The 22,210-nt window shown below is 38.9% G+C and overlaps 1 protein-coding gene across 3 annotated transcripts in view; it reads left to right on the forward strand.

The window, feature by feature from the left end:
• The window catches only part of LOC144606754 (polyadenylate-binding protein 4-like), a 39,704-nt gene extending 19,149 nt beyond the window's left edge, over window positions 1-20,555 (forward strand). For 2 of the 3 annotated variants that reach the window (XM_078423097.1, XM_078423098.1), the window contains 9 exons: window positions 1,943-2,038; window positions 2,682-2,954; window positions 4,253-4,343; window positions 13,300-13,416; window positions 13,853-13,992; window positions 15,584-15,677; window positions 15,809-15,939; window positions 18,411-18,519; window positions 20,028-20,555. In XM_078423097.1, the coding sequence (XP_078279223.1) occupies window positions 1,943-2,038; window positions 2,682-2,954; window positions 4,253-4,343; window positions 13,300-13,416; window positions 13,853-13,992; window positions 15,584-15,677; window positions 15,809-15,939; window positions 18,411-18,497 (1,029 nt within the window). In that variant the 3' untranslated portion in view covers window positions 18,498-18,519; window positions 20,028-20,555. Of the gene's footprint in view, window positions 1-1,942; window positions 2,039-2,681; window positions 2,955-4,252; window positions 4,344-13,299; window positions 13,417-13,852; window positions 13,993-15,583; window positions 15,678-15,808; window positions 15,940-18,410; window positions 18,520-20,027 lie in introns of those variants that run through there. The other variant, XR_013548979.1, reaches the window with a different exon arrangement.
• Window positions 20,556-22,210: the final 1,655 nt, after the last annotated feature.

Genomic DNA, 22,210 nt, shown 5'->3' on the forward strand with positions numbered 1-22,210 from the left:
TATGTTGGTCTTTACACAATTTAGCACCTAGTTCCTTTTAGTCTGATTATGCTGTGCTGACCCTGGAGGAGCTGTTGTACCAAAACAGTGCTGAGTAAATTAAGATGCGCCTCTTATAACTTGAAACTTGTCTCTACAACTTTGCAACATTGCTTTTAAATGATTTTCAGGTGTTTCTTTCTTTCCTCTTCTTGATGGACATAACTCTTATTATGCTTCATGTAATCCTGCAACAGTTAAGAATGTTTAATTGTCACATGCACTGGAGACAGAATAATTAAATTTTTACTTGCTGCAGCTTTACAGGCACATTAATACAACACAACATATAAATATACAATAAACACCAATACAAAAAATTATTACTTGTATTGTGTAACCAGGCCGTAAATGTAAGCCAGAGTACATAGTGCAACCTTATACAAAATCTATGGTAGATCCAGTGGTGAGGTAAGTTTGTAATTAGGGTGTACAGGGTGGTTCCAGAGACTGATGATTTTTGAATGTGGAGGTAAAGGTTCTCATGCTGCTGTACCTTCTTCGCAACGGTAGCAACGAGAAGAGAGCATGGCCAGGGATGAGTGGGTCTTTGATGACATTAGCTGCCTTCTTGAGGCAGCACTTCCTGTAGATCCCCTTGATGGTGAGGTCAATATCCATGATGGACTAGGCAATGACCACCACATTCTTTAGCCTCTGTCGTCCTTGGATGTTCGACGTACCGAATCAGGCAGTACTGTAACCAGGTTGGTATGCTCTATGCGTAGAAGTTTGATGGAGTATTCGGCTGAAATTCCTCAAACTGCTGAGGCAGTAAAGGCATTTTTGGAGCTTTTTTTTATGATTGTGTCAATGTGCTGGGCCCAGGACAGACCATTGGAAATATGCACACCCAGGAATTTGACTCTGTGGTCTCTCTCCATTGCTGTCATGTTGATGAAGATAGGTTCATGGACCCTCAGCACTGGCTTCCTGAAGACAACAATCAGCTCCTTGGTCTTGCTAATGTTGGAAGATTGTTATTCTGGCACCTCTCAACCTGATTAATGATCTCCCTCCTGTTCTCTAACTCATTACTCATTATTTGTCCAACAATGTGGTATCATCGGCAAATTTAATGATAGTGTTGGGGCTTTGTCTGGCTGAATGGTCATGGATATAGAGAGAGTTGAGAAGGTGACTGAGCACACAGCTGTTGTAGTATCTTCATTTAGCGGATATCCTTTGTTTATAGGATAGGCTATGCACTTGATCTGTTCTAAGTTTTATTTTTCTTATCTGCATATTATGCCAAAAGATTTATTACTGTGATGCACTTTATTTCAAAACATCAACACGAGTATCTCGTGAAAGAAGAATTTATCAATGTTTAAACTTCTTAAGAATTTTCTGATAACACTCATTTAAAAAATAAGCTGCTGAAAAATGTTATCATGTATTCATGATTGCACTCAAATTTGGACCATTGCACAATTAAATTCCTTTCATCCCTTAATCGGATGGGTAAATTTTCACTCATAGCATTACCAATAAACTTATGGCAGACTAATACAAATGTGTTCTAAAGAATATGCAAGTTTAAAAAATATATCCATTTAATATTGATAAAAAGATTATAACAATAATATTTGATTATTTCTTCCTTGGAAATATGTGGCTCATAATTTATTGCATATTTGAGCATTGGATCGGCCGTTTAGCTGATCAAAACTCAGCACCTTGCACTGTTTATTTATGTAGCAACCATTTATTTGTAAAGCATTTTTGAGCTAGAAGCTTTTTACAATCATGTCATTGGATTAGTTTGGAATTATGCAACATTTATATAAGTGCTTTTGTTAATCAATTGTATTCCAGTTGCTGTGGTCAGATTTGAGAACATGAATTTGTGCAATACCGTGAGGGTTACTAACAATTATTAAATTATTAAAAATGTGTTTAGGGTGTGAATCTATACATCAAGAACCTAGATGACACCATTGATGATGAAAAACTGAGAAAAGAGTTTGCTCCATTTGGTTCAATCACCAGTGCCAAGGTATGTTTATAATCAAGGTTTTATAAGAACCAAAATTGACAAGAACGATTGCCTTCCTTGTTAATCATCATTGTTTTTTTAAAAAGCATATTACCCATGAATTTATCGTAGTCTATATACTTTAAGGAGCTATTCCCATCAGTTTTTACATGGATTGAGATGATCCATTCAGTTGCTTGATGGGGTAGGGGCAGAATTGAAGATTCTTCTAGCTGGGATGTTCAGAAAAGGGAGTCACACAATCAGAGATAAGATGAAGCTTCTTCACTGAGAGGGGGATGAATCTTTGGAATCCAAGAGGGCTATGAAAGCTCAGTCGTTGAGTACGTTCAAGAAAGAAATGGATTAATTTTTAGGTATCAGGGAAAATGGGGGATATGAGATTAGTGCAAGTAGTTGGGCCTGTGGTAAAAGATCAACGTGGATGTTGAAGGCTTCAGAGGCCTACCTCTGAATTACCTACTCTTGCTATTTCAACAGGTGGATTGCTGAGATATAAATTTAGGTCAGGAGTTTCCATTTATTTGGTACCACAGCCAAGCTTGCATTTTTTAAGGTGATAAACTGCAGTACATTTTAATTGCAAGCATTAAATATTACTGCACATTTCATTTTACATTTGTGATATTTTGCTGCTTTAAAGGTAATGCTGGAGGATGGTCGAAGCAAAGGTTTTGGCTTTGTTTGCTTCTCCTCTCCTGAGGAAGCCACGAAAGCTGTAACAGAAATGAATGGGCGTATTGTTGGTTCCAAGCCATTGTATGTAGCCCTTGCTCAAAGGAAAGAGGAACGCAAAGCTCATTTAACTAATCAGTATATGCAACGAATTACAGGGATGCGTGCCATGCCAGCCAATACAATCATCAACCAATTTCAGCCAGCTGCTGGAGGCTATTTTATGCCAGCTGTGCCTCAGGTGAGACCTTGATCATTTTTCATCATCTCTCCACCCCAGGTCAGGCAGCTATAAAGAGGACTGAGAAATCAAAAGGAAATGACAGATTCTTACTGATTTAGGGGCAGGGTATATATTGCTTTCAGATGTGGATTGAATATCCGAAGTTCTACTCAAAACAAATAAGAAAAAAAATGGGAAAGGATATCAGGTCATTTTACTGTTCATTGTCAATCTAAACCACGCCCCTCAACCCACTTATGTCCACTTGGACACAAGATTCTGGGAAAGTAGGTTAATACATTTTTTCCCAGTTGAAACTTGAGCTTCATGAGTATTGTGCTTGTTTCTTTTTTAATTATAACTCCATAGATTTATTGTTTATTGGTCAGATGATATTTTATGTGTTAGTTCTTCTTGAGTTTTACCTGTTTGCAGTTACTGGTATTCATCTGTTGAAATAGAGTAGATTGTAGATTTCCGTGTGTCTGCCATGAGTGTTCTCCAGATCCTGAAATATAGTTTCTTGTTAAATTGTCCTATGTCTAGTCGTCGTTATCTGATTCATCTTTGTATTCTGTCAAAGAGTAAGAAGAGGTGGTGATTGCACAATGTTCAATTCCAGTCACACATCCTCAGATAACTCACAACATCGAAATGACAGGAAGAATGTAGCTGAACACTAGATGTGGGAAAACATCATTGACTGTCCTTCACAAGAGCGGCTGATATTACCTCCTGGAAGTCTTTGATAAGTGTCTCTTAGTCCCACACGTGACATGAAAGCATATGGTTAAAATGTATACAAATCTTGGTTCAGATGCCTCTTCACTGATTAAAGAAAAAGATGCAACTTGGGATGGATTCCATGCTAGGTTCATCTTAACTAGCTCAACAAAACTTAAGTTCAACTGTGACCATTCAATCCTTTTGAGGTCAATCTTTGCCTATTAATCAAGGGTTATGTTTTGTGTATTCAATGTTTGTTTTCCAATAAAGGAGACAATTGTCCCTATGCCTCTTGGTATTCTGCAGTCCAAGCCTGTTAAAACCCCACATCATGTGGATTGTAGCTGATCACAAAGATACTTCACCACCATCTTCTCAAGGTCCATTAAGAATGGGCAATAATTCCTTGCTTTACCACCAGTGCCCACATTGTGTTGCTTAATAAAAATATAGGATATTGTACTAAAATAAAACAAAGTCCTATTAAAGGGTTGAAAATGTCTAACAGAGTCATTCCTTTGATTTAATTTAAATGTTGTGAAATGAATATTTTTACAAAAAGGATAAAATAGGTTCTGGTTTTCTTCTAGGCACAAAACAGAGCTGCCTATTATGCACCAAATCAGATGGCCCAGATGAGACCCAGTACCCGTTGGCAACAGCAGCAAACCAGACCCCAAGGTAGGTTTGCTGATTATGTACTAACTTGCTTGAAATTTAAGAGGTGTATGGTTTATGTAAAAATCATTGAATGTTTACAAATCTATAAAATTATAAACTGCCAGTATGTTTCTTTTTGAAGAAATATCCCATCTATCAAGTAGTATTTGAAAGAACAATGGCAGAAAAATGTTTGAAAACTTAACAAGAGGAATCAAGAAGGGTAATGCCTTTGATATAATGAATGGAATCACAAAAAAATTGTAACATAGATTTTTGCAAGGCTTTTAGCTAGGTCTTATTACGCAGGCTGGTCAAAAAAAAACAAAATGCCAATTAAATTTAAGAAAAAGTGGCAAAAGGTTGACTGGTATTTTTGTGATTGAAAAGCTGTTAGAAGGGATGCCATAAGAGGCCTAAATGGAGGAGGAGTGATCTAAAGCATGTAAATAATACAAAAGTAGGATAAGTAGTTGAAAAGAAAGAAAAGCGGTTTGAATTCTGGAAAGTAAAGACAGCTAATCAGTTGAGAAAGTGGCAAATGAAACGCTATCTGGACATGGTTCAGATGATCAGTTTGGAGAGGCACACAAAGGCAACGGAATGCTCAGTAAACAGAAGGATCTTGAGAAATATAGAGGAATGAGAAACTTTAAAGTGTATGTCCATGGATTTTTCAGGATTGTAGAAATGGTAGTTCAAAAGGCAGATAAGATGTCTACTCTTATTAGATAGGGTAAAGAATATAAGAGCAGGAAAGTCATCCTGGAACGATACATCATTAGACCACAGACTGAGGATTGCAGACAGTTCTGGCCACCATTTTACAGAAAAGGTGGTGCAGTGGAGAGGATACAGGAGTTTTAGGAGATATTGTCAAGGCTGAAATTCATGATGCTAGTAAATATTTTAAGTGACTAATTTCTTTGAAACAGTGGATCTGAGGAGGGACTGATTGAGGTGTATAAAATTGAGTGTCCTACCTAAACCAAATACGAAAAAGCTACTTCCACTTATAGAGGAGTAGTTTAAAAGTTATTGATAAAAGGATTAGCGAGGAGATGAGGAAAGTATTGACAGAAATACTCCTTATGCTTTGAAGCATACCTGAATGTGTACTTGTAAAGGCATGACCTGCAGGAATACTGACAAGTACTGGAAAGTGGTTTAAAGTCAGATAAAGGACAGCAAAGGCACAATGGGCCAAATGGCTTCCTTTCTATGTTGCAATTTTTTTTTGATTCCATTCTTTGAACCCCAAGGAATATAATTGTGTTGTCTACACTGCTCTCCAAGGCTTTCTCACAATGTTGCAGCTATTTTCAATCAATGTCTCTGAATAGCTGCAGCATAACTTTTACCCTCTGGTATTCTGAATGTAAAGGCTAGCATTGTACCTTGTTTGAATGGCATTTTAATGATCAATGTGCAAGAACATCTAGTCTCCATCGAACTACGAGTGCTACTTGTTGTTTGCCATTTTGGAACGGGACGATCTTTATGGATCAGGATTGATTTATTTTCTGATCTCTTAATTCCTGTAATGACGTCTTCAAAGTTAGCATTTTCGTTTGGAAACGGCCTCTTTGCTCTACTCCCTGCAGGTGATCAATACCCAATGTTGAAAAGGAAATAATTTACAGGTAGCATAACGCGTTAAAAGATGCTCACATGCTTCGTGACCCAATCTAGAATTGGAGCATTCAAAATATTTGCTCAATATGCCTTCAGATCAAATCTGAGAAAAAATGGGGAGGAATATAAATCCTGTGTTCACAGTTAATTCCATTTGACTATCCTGATATAGACAGTGTGTACTTTCATGACTATTTTACTATCGTTTGTATTCCAACTATATATCTCTAGTTGTAATTTTAAAAAAAAATAACCTGATGATGTTTAGGAAAATATCCACTTGAACAATTGATTAGATAGGTTGTTGAATGGTAATTTGGATTTGGAAAGGCAACAGATTGTGAATAGAATATGAACTGAAGTAAATATTCGCACTGCAAGGTGGAAATACATTTTTAAGTTGAGAACTTTTTACTTCATTTTGCCAATTTAGTGGAAAACTCATGGTTCCTAACAACAGTCTGTAATACTTTTGTATGTTCATGTACAGTGCCCTGCATAATGTTCGGGACCAAGACACATTATTTATTTATTTGCCTCTGTACTTCACAATTTAGATTTGTAATAGAAAAAGTCACATGTGGTTAAAGTGCACATTGTCTGATTTTAATAAAGGTCATTTTTATACATTTTGGTTTCACCATATAGAAATTACAGCAGTGTTTATACATAGACCCCCATTTCAGGGCACCATAATGTTTGGGACAAACAGATGTCATGTAAATGAAAGTAGTCATGTTTAGTATTTTGTTGCATATCCTTTGTTGCATATCCATGACTGCTTGAAGTCTGATTCATGGACATCACCAGTTGCTGGGTGTCTTCTCTGGTGATGCTCTGCCAGGCCTGTATTGCAGCCATCTTTAGCTTATCTTGTTTTAGGGGTTAGTCCCCTTCAGTTTTCTCTTCAGCATATAAAAGGCATGCTCAATTAGGTTCAGATCGGGTGATTGACTTGGCCATTCAAGAATTGAACATTTTTCAGCATTGAAAAACTCCTTTGTTGCTTTAGCAGTATGTTTGGGATCATTGTCTTGCTGTAGAATGAACTGCCAGCCAATGAGTTTTGAGGCATTTGTTTGAACTTGAGCAGATGGGATGTGTCCATACACTTCAGAATTCATTATGCTACTACCATCAGCAGTTGGATCAATGAAGATAAGTGAGCCAGAACCTTCAGCAGCCATATATGCCCAGGCCATAACACCCCAACCACCGTGTTTTACAGATGAGGTGGTATGCTTTGGATCTTGGCAGTTCCTTCTCTCCTCCATACTTTGCTCTTGCCATCACTCCGATTTAAGTTAATCTTTGTCTCATCTGTCCACAAGACCCTTTTCCAGATCTGTTGTTGCTCTTTTAAGTACTTCTTAGCAAACTGTAACCCAGCCATCCTATTTTTGCGGCTAACCAGTGGTTTGCATCTTGCAGTGTAGCCTCTGTATTTCTGTCAAGAAGTCTTCTGCGGACAGTGGTCATTGACAAATCCACACCTGACTCCTGAAAAGTGTTTCTGATCTGTCGGACAGGTGTTTGGGGATTTGTCTTTATTATAGAGAGAATTCTTCTGTCATCAGCTGTGGAGGTCTTCCTTGGCCTGCCAGTCCCTTTGCGATTAGTAAGCTCAACAGTGCTCTCTTTCTTCTTAATGATGTTCCAAACAGTTGATTTGGGTAAACCTAAGGTTTGGCTGATGTCTCTAACAGTTTTATTCGTGTTTCTCTTTGACTTTCATTGGCACAACTTTGGTCCCCATGTTGATAAACAGCAATAAAAGTTTCCAACGGTGATGAAAAGACTGGAGGAAAGACTAGGTGCTGAGAGCTCTCTTATACCTGCATTAAGGAGGCATTTAAACACACCTGAGCAATTACAAACACCTGTGAAGCCATGTGTCACAAACATTATGGGACACTGAAACGGGGGGACTATGTATAAATACTGCTGTAATTTCTACATGGTGAAAACAAAATGTATATAAATGGCCATTAATAAAATCTGACAATGTGCACTTTAACCACATGTGATTTTTTTTCTATTACAAATCTCAAATTATGGTGTACAGAGGCAAATAAATAAATGATGGGTCTTTGTTCCAAGCATTATGGAGGGCACTGTAGGTTTGTGACTTGCAAATCTGGAGATGTGATTTGTGCACAAGTATGATGAATCTTTTGACAGTTAGTATAAGTCACAAGTATAAATTGATCCTGGTACAATTCCTCAGGTTTTAGGGCAGAGAGCAGGGATTTAGATTTCTGGACCACTGGGATCTCTTCTGGGCTAGGGGTGACTTGTACAAAAGGGACGGGTTACATCTTAACAGCAGGGGGACAAACATTCTGGCAGGCAGGTTTGCTAGTGCGACACCTGTGGCTTTAAACTAAGTAGTGGGGGGGAGGGGTTAACAAATTGGGAATATGAAGATGAGGTTAAAGGGAATACAGGAGATATTGCAGAAGACTCTCGGAAGAATGGGAACAGAAGTTCTAGAGGGGAAAAGAGATTAAGGGCAGGGCCATTTGTGACCGATGTGAGAGGGGAGGTAAATACAGAAGTTAAAGTGTTGTACTTAAATGCACGTAGTATAAAAAATAAAGTGGATGAGCTTGAGGCTCAGTTAGTCATGGGCAAGTATGATGTTGTAGGGATCACTGAGACATGGCTACAAGAGGACCAGGGCTGGGAACTGAATATTCAGGGGTACACAACGTATAGAAAAGACAGACAGGTGGGCAGAGGGGGTGGGGTTGCTCTGCTGGTAAGGAATGATATTCATTCCCTTGCAAGGGGTGACATAGAATCAGGAGATGTTGAATCAGTATGGATAGAAATGAGGAATTGTAAGGGTAAAAAGACCCTAATGGGAGTTATCTATAGGCCCCCAAACAGTAGCCTCGACATAGGGTGCAAGTTGAATCAGGAGATAAAATTGGCGTGTCACAAATGTAATGCTACGGTGGTTATGGGAGATTTCAACATGCAGGTAGACTGGGAAAATCAGGTTGGAAATGGACCCCAGGAAAGAGAGTTTGTAGAGTGCCTTCGAGATGGATTCTTAGAACAGCTTGTACTGGAGCCTACCAGGGAGAAGGCAATTCTGGATTTAGTGTTGTGTAATGATCCTGATCTGATAAGGGGACGAGAGGTAAAAGAGCCATTAGGAGGCAGTGATCACAACATGATAAGTTTTACTCTGCAAATGGAAAGGCAGAAGGGAAAATCGGAAGTGTCAGTATTACAGTATAGCAAAGGGGATTACAGAGGCATGAGGCAGGAGCTGGCCAAAATTGATTGGAAGGAGGCCCTAGCAGGGAAGACGGTAGAACAGCAATGGCAGGTATTCCTGGGAATAATGCAGAGGTTGCAGGATCAATTTATCCCAAAGAGGCGGAAAGACTCTAAGGGGAGTAAGAGACACCTGTGGCTGACAAGGGAAGTCAAGGACAGCATAAAAATTAAGGAGAGGAAGTATAACATAGCAAAGAGAAGTGGGAAGACAGAGTATTGGGACTCTTTTAAAGAGCAACAAAAGTTAACTAAAAAGGCAATACGGGGAGAAAAGATGAGGTACGAGGGTAAACTAGCCAATAATATAATGGAGGATAGCAAAAGTTTTTTTAGGTACGTGAAGAGGAAAAAAATAGTCAAGGCAAATGTGGGTCCCTTGAAGACACAGAAGCAGGGGAATTTATTATGGGGAACAAAGAAATGGCAGATGAGTTAAACCGTTACTTTGGATCTGTCTTTACTGAGGAAGATACACACAATCTCCCAAATGTTCTAGGGGCCGGAGAACCTAGGGTGATGGAGGAACTAAAGGAAATCCACATTAGGCAGGAAATGGTTTTGGGTAGACTGATGGGACTGAAGGCTGATAAATCCCCAGGGCCTGATGGTCTGCATCCCAGGGTACTTAAGGAGGTGGCTCTAGAAATAGTGGAAGCATTGGAGATCATTTTTCAATGTTCTATAGATTCAGGATCAGTTCCTGTGGATTGGAGGATAGCAAATGTTATCCCACTTTTTAAGAAAGGAGGGAGAGAGAAAACGGGTAATTATAGACCAGTTAGTCTGACATCAGTGGTGGGGAAGATGCTGGAGTCAATTATAAAAGACGAAATTGCTGAGCATTTGGATAGCAGTAACAGGATCATTCCGAGTCAGCATGGATTTATGAAGGTGAAATCATGCTTGACAAATCTGGAATTTTTTGAGGATGTAACTAGGAAAATTGACAGGGGAGAGTCAGTGGATGTGGTGTACCTCGACTTTCAGAAAGCCTTCGACAAGGTCCCACATAGGAGATTAGTGGGCAAAATTAGAGCACATGGTATTGGGGGTAGGGTACTGACATGGATAGAAAATTGGTTGACAGACAGAAAGCAAAGAGTGGGGATAAATGGGTCCCTTTCAGAATGGCAGGCAGTGACCAGTGGGGTACCGCAAGGTTCAGTGCTGGGACCCCAGCTATTTACGATATACATTAATGACTTAGATGAAGGGATTAAAAGTACCATTAGCAAATTTGCAGATGATACTAAGCTGGGGGGTAGTGTGAATTGTGTGGAAGATGCAATAAGGCTGCAGGGTGACTTGGACAGGTTGTGTGAGTGGGCGGATACATGGCAGATGCAGTTTAATGTAGATAAGTGTGAGGTTATTCACTTTGGAAGTAAGAATAGAAAGGCAGATTATTATCTAAATGGTGTCAAGTTAGGAAGAGGGGATGTTCAACGAGATCTGGGTGTCCTAGTGCATCAGTCACTGAAAGGAAGCATGCAGGTACAGCAGGCAGTGAAGAAAGCCAATGGAATGTTGGCCTTCATAACAAGAGGAGTTGAGTATAGGAGCAAAGAGGTCCTTCTACAGTTGTACCGGGCCCTGGTGAGACCGCACCTGGAGTACTGTGTGCAGTTTTGGTCTCCAAATTTGAGGAAGGATATTCTTGCTATTGAGGGCGTGCAGCGTAGGTTCACTAGGTTAATTCCCGGAATGACGGGACTGTCGTATGTTGAAAGGCTGGAGCAATTAGGCTTGTATACACTGGAATTTAGAAGGATGAGGGGGGATCTTATTGAAACATGTAAGATAAATAGGGGATTGGACACATTAGAGGCAGGAAACATGTTCCCAATGTTGGGGGAGTCCTGAACAAGGGGCCACAGTTTAAGAATAAGGGGTAGGCCATTTAGAACGGAGATGAGGAAGAACTTTTTCAGTCAGAGAGTGGTGAAGGTGTGGAATTCTCTGCCTCAGAAGATGCTTTCAAGAGAGAGCTGAATAGAGCTCTTAAGGATAGCGGAGTGAGGGGGTATGGGGAGAAGGCAGGAACGGGGTACTGATTGAGAGTGATCAGCCATGATCGCATTGAATGGCGGTGCTGGCTCGAAGGGCTGAATGGCCTACTCCTGCACCTATTGTCTATTGTAAATCATTCATTAAATATCCATTCCTACAGATTCAACATTATAAACCATTCAATATCTAATCTGTGAATGTATTCACAAATTACGGTCATAGACTGCCACTAATCGTGTAGGTCACCCACTATACAAAGAGAAATGGCTGGCAAAGAGTAATAGAAGAAATGATTGACATTATGGCTAAAAGCAAGTCTTGAATATGCTTTTGTTTGCAGTAGTGTGATAGAGAGGTGAGAGGCAGAGATGCAGAGTAGGGCCAGAAGCATTGGAACTTTTAGCTAATTTGCACAAGATGAAATATTGCAGGTTTAGTAGGGATTGGTGGTGGGTGGGGAGAGGGGGAGTTTAATAAAATGCATAAACTCTTAAAGTATATTCGAATACACAATTTAATGTGACATGATGCTGAGCAGAATTTGGCCTGGGAAATATGAGAGAAGTTTTTTAAAAATAAGTTACAATGTCTTAGTTTAAAGCACATGAGGAATTGTTGGGCAAGTTGAGTCTGCAGGAAAGGAACATAAATAAACTTTTCAATGAAAGCAAATACAGGAAAGGGGAGCCTTTTTTTTAAACAAAAATGGAATTAAGAATATTACATATAAATAGGAGAAAACCATTTGGCATTTTTTGCCTCCTTTAACATGGCTAATCTGTCACCTCTGTGCCAATTGCCTGTACTAATTTAATGTCCCTTGATTTCCTTACTATTTAATCTTTCTTGACTCTAGTCTGTGACAGAACCCCAAACCCTATCAGTGTATGAAAACACCCTAGTCTCTCTGAACACTAAGACCTTTCAGTCTCCATTTAAAAAATACACCACCTTTCTATTTTTCCCACTAAAGTCAATGACAGTGTGGTTTTCCAGCTGCCATGTCTTTGTCCATTTACATAGCCCATCTGTATTCCTCTGAAGGTTTGCTGCATCCTTCTCACAGCCCATACTCCCACTAGCCTCTCAGTTTACTGACATCGGCAGATGTGGATATATTACACTCGATTCTCCAAATATCCGATTATAGTTTATGAACACAGTTGGCTCCAAATCTGATCCCTGCAGTATCCACTGAAGCATCTATTCCTGCCCTCTGTATTCTGTACTTAGATCCTAGACCATGGGAGTATATTGTCTATAAAACAATGTGCTTTGATTTTGTTTAATAAACGCGTACGTAGTACTTCAAATGCTTTTTGAAAGTCCATATGCACCACTTCAACTGATTTGACTTTAGTTATGTGACACATTACCTGAAAAACACTAAACATATTTATGAAACATCTTTTTCCTTTCATGAGTTCATGATCTCTGCTCAATCAAATTATTTTAGAAGGCCCAGTAGCCCATCCAGACTGCACCAACCATCAACCTCTCATTTAAGATAATCCTACAGGGATCTCACATGGTCATGGCATTTTCTAAATGCCCTATTTTTCTTAAAAATAGAATTCAGCATTTCTCTGCTACTAATGTCAGATTGCTTGTTTATACATCCCTTTATCGCTCATTTATTTCTACAGTTGACTTCAGTCTTAGTGATGGGTAGAATATATATTTTGAAGCTTAGCTCAAGGCCAAACACACACTGATCTGGTATCCGTTTCTATTTCCATCCCCAATTTAATCTGCTGCTTTCATAATCCTCGTTTTGCCCAATGTGAGGAAAATAATAACATGGGTAGTTTGTAATACACTTCTGAATGAACAAGTGAAGATTTTGTCTTTAGCTTTCGCTTTAAATGTAGTCATTTCATTTCCTACCATAACATTTTATAAAAGGGCATGACAAGCTTTGTGTAAGTTCTAATCTTCCACATTTGTGCATGTTCCAGATGGTTCTTCAGAAGCTTAAAGTGAGTATGATTTTTGAACAGTTAGTTTGATTGTTTTCAGTGTCAGCCCTTTACTTTAACAGGGTTCCAAGCCGTGCCAAATGCCCTTCGTCAGGGAGGTCCAAGGCCTTCATTTCGTCACCTAGCCCCAACAGGAAATGCTCAGGGTTCTCGAGGTATTCCTAATGCACAAAGAATGGGTGAGAGTTTATGGAATTACAGAAAAATCTATAATCTTCATGCAGCTTCCAATGTGTGAAATATAAAATAATGAAATACAATGCAGTAGAATAGTGCATATGTAACTGAACTACTAATTCAAGTACTGACCAAATGAAGTAAAAGTTCTAACATTCTCTTGTTATTTGTGGATCTTAAATTCAGTTAATTCCTGATATAAATCTGTAATCAGTAAAGATGACCATGAAATTACCAGATTATCTGTAAAACCTTCTTATTGGTGTCGAGTGTTGTGCTAAATGTAGTCATTTCATATTAAATGTTGGAATCAGGTTTGTTCGTGGTTTCTCATTAGAAAGAAGTGCTTAAATTTAGAAGGTGAAATTAGTCATTCACGAAAGATGCTGATTTTTTTTTGTTCAGGTTTATGGAAAGTTCATGGCTTTGTTATTTCAGGATTATCTACAGCTCAGAATCTGGCGTATCGCCCTGGGATTGCTGGCCCAACACCACGGGGTGTTCCACCGTATAAATATGCCTCCACAGTCCGGAACCCACAGCAATCAGTCGTGCAAACTCAAATGGGCGTACAGCAGGTACGAGAGGTTCAGAATGTATCCATTCAAATGTTGACAATGAATTGTCTTAATTGAATACAATAGAAAGGTGGCTAATTTTAATTTCTGCATTTATTTGCTAATGTGATATATCTAGCCACGAATGAACCATGGATACTAAAAAAATGGAGATCATTTAATTAAATAATGCCATAAATTTGTCTTGAATGTGAGAGAATATATATGAGCATTATTTTTGGTTAACTGAAGGTATCACAAAAAGCTGGAGTAACTCAGCGGGTCAGGCAGCAACTCAGGAGAGAAGGAATGGGTGACGTTTTGGGTCGAAGCCCTTCTTCAGACCCTTCTTGAGTCTGAAGAAGGGTCTCGACCCGAAACGTCACCCATTCCTTCTCTCCTGAGATGCTGCCTGACCTGCTGAGTTACTCCGGCTTTTTGTGATACCTTCGATTTGTACCAGCATCTGCAGTTATTTTCCTACACACGTTGTTGGCTAACTTATCAAAATTCAGAATTAGATGTTGGCTTAACCACCCATTGAAAGACATTATGCAAGAAAAGAGACACAAATGGTGCACTTTGAGTTATTTAAATCACTGTGGACAGCTTACTTGTATTCGTGTATAGTCTTTTCTTTGACGATAGCAAAAGCTTTTTGCTGTACCTCAATACATGTGACAATAATAAACTTAACTAAAAGGAGAAATGTCTTATCAGTTTTAAAGATTCCTTTGGTTATTGGTTTTAGTGGCAATCTGAAAACTTAATGGGTGCTTGTAGAATTAGATTTCAATTTGATATAGAAAGACATCTTATCCTGACCAGCTGAATAAGAACTACACCCAATCTAACTCCACTTCCTGGTCTTGCTACATATCCTTCTAAGTTGTCAGTGTGCATCTAAGTATCTTTCAAATGTGCAGGTTTTTGCCTCCACCAACCATCCTTTCAGGTAGTTGGTTCCACATTATTACCTCTCTGGGCTAAAGGATTTAACTCAACATTCCAAGTCACTAAAGTCTATGGTCCATGTTAATTGACCTCTGCTGAATTAAATAGATCCTTCCCGTTCACCCTCTCAAGTCCTCTCATTGTTTTATACTTTTGTTCCAAAGAAAATAACTCCATCCTAACTAACTCCATCCTAACTAGCTGAAATCTTCTGCCCTTGGGTACATAGTCATCGGTATCCTCTTTATTCTAATGTTGTCACATACTCCCTGAAAAGTGGTGACTAAAACTGTACGTTAACCATAACCTAATTAGTGTTTTATACAATTATAGCATTATTTTAATAATCTTGTATTCTTTAAAAGTCAGTATCGCAAGTACCTTTTCTACCTGAGGTGCTACCGTTAGGGATCTCTCAATATATGCACTCCAAGCCCCCTCTTTTCTTCAGTATCAAACTATTTAATGTGCTGTTCCTATCCCAATGCAGTACCTGCAGATTGAATTTCACCTATTACTTTGTGTGCACCTCAGTCCATTGATACATTCCTGTAATCTACATCCTTCCTCCTCACTATCAACCGTTATCATCCTTTTGGGAATGGATTGGATATAGAAAATAGACATTTTAGCTAACATAATATTTTTCTTTGTTAAGCCCTCTCAGTCTGCAGTGCTCGTACAAGGACAGGAACCACTAACTGCCTCCATGCTAGCAGCAGCAGCTCCTCAGGAACAGAAACAGATGCTAGGTAAATAAATGCTGAAGTACCTCTCCCAATAATTTTTTTTGTGTGATATTTTAAAAGTAATACTTAACTTCTCTTACACTGTTCCCTTCATCGTGAATGATCGAAAACCCTTCCCTGTTGTTTTCTTCCAGGTGAACGTATCTTCCCGTTGATCCAGAGTATGCACCCTTCCCTAGCTGGAAAAATCACTGGAATGCTTCTTGAGATAGACAATTCTGAGTTGCTACATATGTTAGAATCTCCAGAATCACTCCGGTCAAAGGTATGCTGAGTCAGCCCATTCATGTAATCATCATCGACTGACAGCTGTGCATTGAAAGATACAGGCGATCCCTGCATTACGGAGGGATTACATTCTTAGAAAACCATCCACATCGTGATTTTCCATAATGCAAAATCCTACTTCTTGTGAATCCCATGTAATAAGTGGGATATGATCCCATGGGATGTTTTTTCTCTCAACGGCAATGATGGTACTGCAGCTGCTGGTTCATGGTGGGGGGGGGGGGGGGGGCACATAAGTGATTGCCTTGACAGATTTTGAGGCAAATATCTTAAGTAGCCAGCAGTTGCATTTGTAGACACCAGGGACTGCCAATGCTGTAGCAAGTCCCACAGTTTTTCTCCAGCATCCAGCATTTTACCTTTGTAAAAAATATCACATTTTTACATCCAGTGAAAAGTCCTTTGCGTGGTTGTTTTTTTTTTTACAACTTGCACTAAAACTTGCTGGCCCTGTTTCAGACATCTTGAGGGTAAATAATATGGAAAACGCTTGAAAAGAAAACTGCTAGACAGCAAAATGAAACTACTGCGTTTTAAAAAAAAGCAGCATTATCTGCGCATGCGCCAAGAAATGTGAGTTGAACAAAGTAAATATAAACAAAATTTGTTTCTTTCACATTTTGTGTATTCATTTTTTTTTCTCATGAATTCCATAAGAGCAAATATTATTCCCTATCTCTGATTTTTAGGTAGTGATTTGTGAATTCCATCAGTTACCCGAATGGCTGTAAGCGGTGATCGCCTGTATGTGATGTTTTGGGTGTCGGCTGGGGGTGGGTGGTCATGGCAGCAGGGAAAACTTTTCTGAGCATTACGTATGGTGTCTCTCTTTAGCTTGAGGCACTCACACAATATTGTCATTAACGTGGAGGCCTGGTAGGTGGACACCAATCAGCTAGCCTTAGAAAAACGCAAATTTGATTCCATGCCAAAGTTTACATTCCAGTTGGGATTGACCTGGAGGTATTTGGGGAATTAGGTCTGAGATTTCTCAGCCAGCTGAATGCATAGCTGTATTAACTGATTTAACTTTTGATCACTTGACTACTTAATAAACTAAACTACTTAAATTGCATCCAGTGGTTCAACAAAACAAAAACTCTGACTAAGTCTGAAGAAGGGTCTCGACCCGAAAAGTCACCCATTCCTTCTCTCCCGAGATGCTGCCTGACCTGCTGAGTTACTCCAGCATTTTGTGAATAAATCGATTTGTACCAGCATTTGCAGTTATTTTCTTATAAAATCTCTGACTATATCAATTATAATAAATTGCTCTGGAAGGTTAGATCGCATGGGATCCAAGGAGAGATAGCTGAATGGATAGAAAATTGGCTTCAAGGAAGGAAGCAAAGGGTGATGGTGAAAGGTTATTTCTTGTTGGGAGTGGAGGCCTGTGACTAGTAGTGTGCCTCAGTAATGTGCGCTGGGCCCATTACTATCTGTCATCTACATCAATGATTTGGATGAGAGCATACATGGCAAGATTAGCAAGTTTGTAGATGATACAAAAATCGGTGGTTTTGTAGATGAAGATGGTTGTGAAAAATTACAGCTGGATCTTGATTGATTGGACAAGTGGGCTGAGGAATGGTTGATGGAATTTAATGGAGAAATGTGTGGCGTTGTATTTTGGGACGTCTAACAAGGGCAGGACCTACATAGTGAATGGTAGGGCTCTGGGAAGTGTTATAGAGCAGAGGGGTGTAGGAGTGCAGGTGCATAGTTCCTTGAGAGTGGAGTCGCAGGTAGATAGGGTGGTCAGAAAGGCTTTTGGCACATTGGCTTTCATCAGTCAAGAGTATTTAGTATAGATTGGGAGGTCATGTTGCAGTTGTATAAGGCATTGGTGAGGCCACATTTAGAGCATTGTGTTCAGTTCTGGGCACCATGTTATAGGAAAGACGACGTCAAGCTGGAGAGGGTACAGAGAAGATTTTCGAGGATGTTTCCAAGACTAGAGGGGCTGAGCTATAGGGAGAGGTTGAGAAGGCTGGGAATCTATTCCTTGGAGCGCAGGAGGATGAGGGGTGATCTTTGAGAGGTGTATAAAATTATGAGAGGAATAGATCGGTTAGATGCACAGAGTCTCTTGCCCAGAGTAGGTGAATCGAGGACAAGAGGGCACAGGTTTAAGGTGAAAAGATTTAATAGGAATCTGAGGGGTAACATTTTCACACAAAGGGTGGTGGGGATATGGAAGAAGCTGCCAGAGGAGGTAGTTGAGGCAGGGACTATCGCAATGTTTAAGAAACAGTTAGACTGGTACATGGATAGGACAGCTTTGGAGGGATATGGGCCAAACGCAGGCAGGTGGGACTTGTGGCAGATGTGGGCAAGTTGGGCAGAAGGGCCTGTTTCCAAGCTGAATCACTATGACTCTAATCAAAATGTTATTGAAACCAATGCAGCACTCAGTACTTTGGTTTTGGTTCATGTTGGTATCTGCAGGTTGAAGAAGCTGTGGCGGTGCTGCAAGCTCACCAGGCCAAGAAAGAGGCTACCCAGAAGGCAGCTGTTGTTGTAGCTACGTCCTAAAGCAGGAATTAGATATTCAACGGTGAGCATTTATATCATTGAATACTTAGAATTCACTCACATTAACTGACTTCAATTGTGGCAAACCACAATTTGGCCATCTAAATTGTTTTGGTGAAAATTGAATGACCAAGTGCATCGGAAATGTATTTTCAAATGATACTCTGTTGGCTTCAATTGATAAAATTTATATCTATACCAGCATAATTAATCCTTTCTCACTAATGGTGGGGGAGAGATCTTTTTGTCCAATGTTCATTGGCGTAGGGTAGTGCTTTCCATTTTTTCACAAAGGCAGAGTACTAGTTGGATGCTGGAGTTTGACAGAGCGTACTGAGACTGCGTAAAGGAAGCTATCGCCAGTGAGCCCTTTGCTTATATTCTTATTTTTATTTTCAATAGATAAGGACCCATGGACAGAAATAAGGTTTACATAGAAACATAGAAAATAGGTGCAGGAGTAGGCCATTCGGCCCTTCGAGCCTGCACCGCCATTCAATATGATCATGGCTGATCATCCAGCTCAGTAACCTGTACCTGCCTTCTCTCCATACCCCCTGATCCCTTTAGCCACAAGGGCCACATCTAACTCCCTCTTAAATATAGCCAATGAACTGGCCTCAACTACCTTCTGTGGCAGAGAATTCCACAGACTCACCACTCTCTGTGTGAAGAAATGTTTTCTCATCTCGGTCCTAAAAGACTTCCCCCTTATCCTTAAGCTGTGACCCCTGGTTCTGGACTCCCCCAACATCGGGAACAATCTTCCTGCATTTAGCCTCTCCAACCCCTTAAGAATTTTATATGTTTCTATAAGATCCCCCCTCAGTCTTCTCAATTCCAGCGAGTACAAGCCTAGTTTATCCAGTCTTCATATGAAAGTCCCGCCATCCCAGGAATTCAAATTGAATTTGTCATACAAAGCTAGAAGCATGATTAATTTATTTTGATTTTGGGAAATTGGCTTTCATTGCTGATCTCATGTTTGACCTCCTGGCTAGTGAAAGGTCACTGAAAATTTAACATGGTTTCTGGAAAGGGACATGTTTTATGAAATTATTGAGTAATTTTCAAGCCTGGTAGTTAAAAGCAGCCTGGGTCACATATTTGTAGATTTTCAAGAAACCTTTGACAAGAGATGCTTGTTTCATGGTCTGATCTTAGATTTGAAAAGGAATTGATTTTCGTCTTGTACTTAATAACGGTTTTGTTTGATGCCTACTTACTGACAAAGTTATGCAGGATCAGAGTTAGGATCACCACAAATTAAACTTGACCTTGTGATACAATTGTCCACAATTTCACAGATGTTAGGTTTTATGTCAGTGTTAGGATCTTAGATGAGATTTTATTTAAATAAGAGACAAATGGGCCAATTAGTTGCACACCTAACTGATGATTTTTTAATATAGATAATGGAATATGCATTTGGTTATGACTGAAATGAAGTACAAGTGTACCATTCAGGATTCCAAACTATAAAGTTGTACCTGAATTTCAAAATGTTTAAGGTATTTTTTCTTTTTGCAGATTGCCAAGAACCAACAAATCCACAAATTTGATTCAAATATATTCAGGCTGGATGCGTGGATCGTGCTTAGCTTTGAGGGGGAAAAAAACAAAAAAAATGCAAAATTTCAAATATCCAGTTTCTGAAAGATTTTAATGTACTTTAAGTATTGAAAAGAAATATATTTTGATAGATCAAACTATAACATTACAAAGCAGAGCATCACTCTGCTTTGTTTTGAGCATGGATATCTGTGGCCAGGATAGATTTATTCATGAAACCAAATACAGTGGATGCTGAACATGTGAAAACAACTGAAAATTATGGAAATATTTAGCAGGTCATGCAGCATCTGTGGAGAAAGAAACAGAGTTTTGGGTCAATGACCTTTAATTTGAAATTATTTATTTTTTCTTTTCAAAAGGAAACAAAAGGTTGAATGTATGAGAACGGAGCTAGATTTTAACTTTGCAGTTAGGTTTTATTATTTGGGTGTGTTTTCATTTCTAAAACTTAAGTTTGCCCAAATCTGTAAGTGTGTTTCTGATTGGGGAAAGAACAAAATAAAAACCATTTGTCTAAAATGTATCAATTGTCTTAGTTTACTTTGTAGTTTTTTCTAATTTATTTGATTACGAGAGCACGGTCGACTAAATTATGGGAGTAGATTCTTACTTGACGTGAAATTGAGAAAATGTAAAAGAAATTGTACACTTATTGGGCAGTAATATACTTTATTTTACATTGGCATAACAAATTATATATGCATATTTAAAGTTCAATTTCGTTTAATTTGAATTGGATTTCACTGCATAATCATGAGATTTTGATTTCTCGTGACAAATTTTAATATTCTGACCTTGAGAGGAAATTAACAAGATGGTACTTTTAAATTGTCAGTGAACTTGTTCTAAAGGTCATGTATTACTCATCTAGAATGGCTAATATCTTAATGCAAAATGCTGGAGTGTATATTTTTAGATGCTTTGCAACAAGGTGATGGGGTTAATACTTTGATGTATTAGTTTAGTAATAGTCATAATAATAGTATAGTAATAAGTCCAAGCAGTCAGAAAAAAACATGCCAGCTCGTGCAGGACATAGAGCTCCTTGATTTTGTCCTGCCATTCAATATGATTCTGCCTAATCCTCCACTTAATCTCACCTTGCTGCCTGATCACCCTATCTCATGAATCCTTTGGAATCTAAAAATCTCAACAATCTCAGCTGAATATACAGCACAAGATTCATAACCACAAGATTGGGACTTCCAAAAATTCCACGTTTCAGAGTGATATAATATCTAATTTCTTATCTAAATACTTAGCGTTCTGCGTGTTCCGTTACAATGCAATACAATAATGTTACAATAAGTGAAAATGGCCTCATGGAATCAATACTTTTTCTTCAGTCACACTGCATTTGCCCTGAATTGAGGCACTCTATTGCCTTCAGATTTATCCCCATTTTATTTAGTCTCCAATCTTCGCAGATAGTAAATTTCATGAAACCATGACTTTACCCTGCCTCACAACCCACATTCTTTTTTTATTTGTTGAAGAGAATAGTTGGGAATGAGATGGTTAAAGAGGGAGGTTGGAGAAGACTGAATGTGGGAAGAAAAATTAACTGGCTCTGATTGTATTTGGTTACATAGCATAGAATCAAATAAAGATGTTCCCTTGAAGCACTGGAGGATAATATAGTTCGACGTTGAGCCCCATGGAACAGATAGCAGACATAAATCGTACTGGATTTGTGGAAAACTGGTACACAACCTAGCTGCAATGCATTGTAAATAGCAATGTTTAAATAGGAGTTATATCAATACTGTTTCTTTTTCATTATGGTGGACCCTAAATCTATTCAAACTTGGTGGAAAGCTTGTAAACATGAATGGTAAAGTTAATTACAGCTTAACCTATAAATGAAATTAATTACAGCTTAACCTATAAATAAAATTAACTCTCCATTAATTTGTGATATTAGACACGAAGGAAGATAACTGGTTATTGGAAGTTTAAAACATTGTCCCATCTGCCAGCGGTTGGCCTATGTCCTTCTAAACCTTTCTTATCCATTGTAATAAAGTCCCAGGTCTGATCATTTTCAACTGTTTCATCAATTACATTTCCTCCATCGTAAGGTCAAAATTGAGGATGTTGGCTGATGATTCCACAATGCCCAGTTCCACTTCACAACT

This window comes from Rhinoraja longicauda, chromosome 27 (assembly GCF_053455715.1).
Source record: "Rhinoraja longicauda isolate Sanriku21f chromosome 27, sRhiLon1.1, whole genome shotgun sequence".
Taxonomy (NCBI): Eukaryota; Metazoa; Chordata; class Chondrichthyes; order Rajiformes; family Arhynchobatidae; genus Rhinoraja; species Rhinoraja longicauda.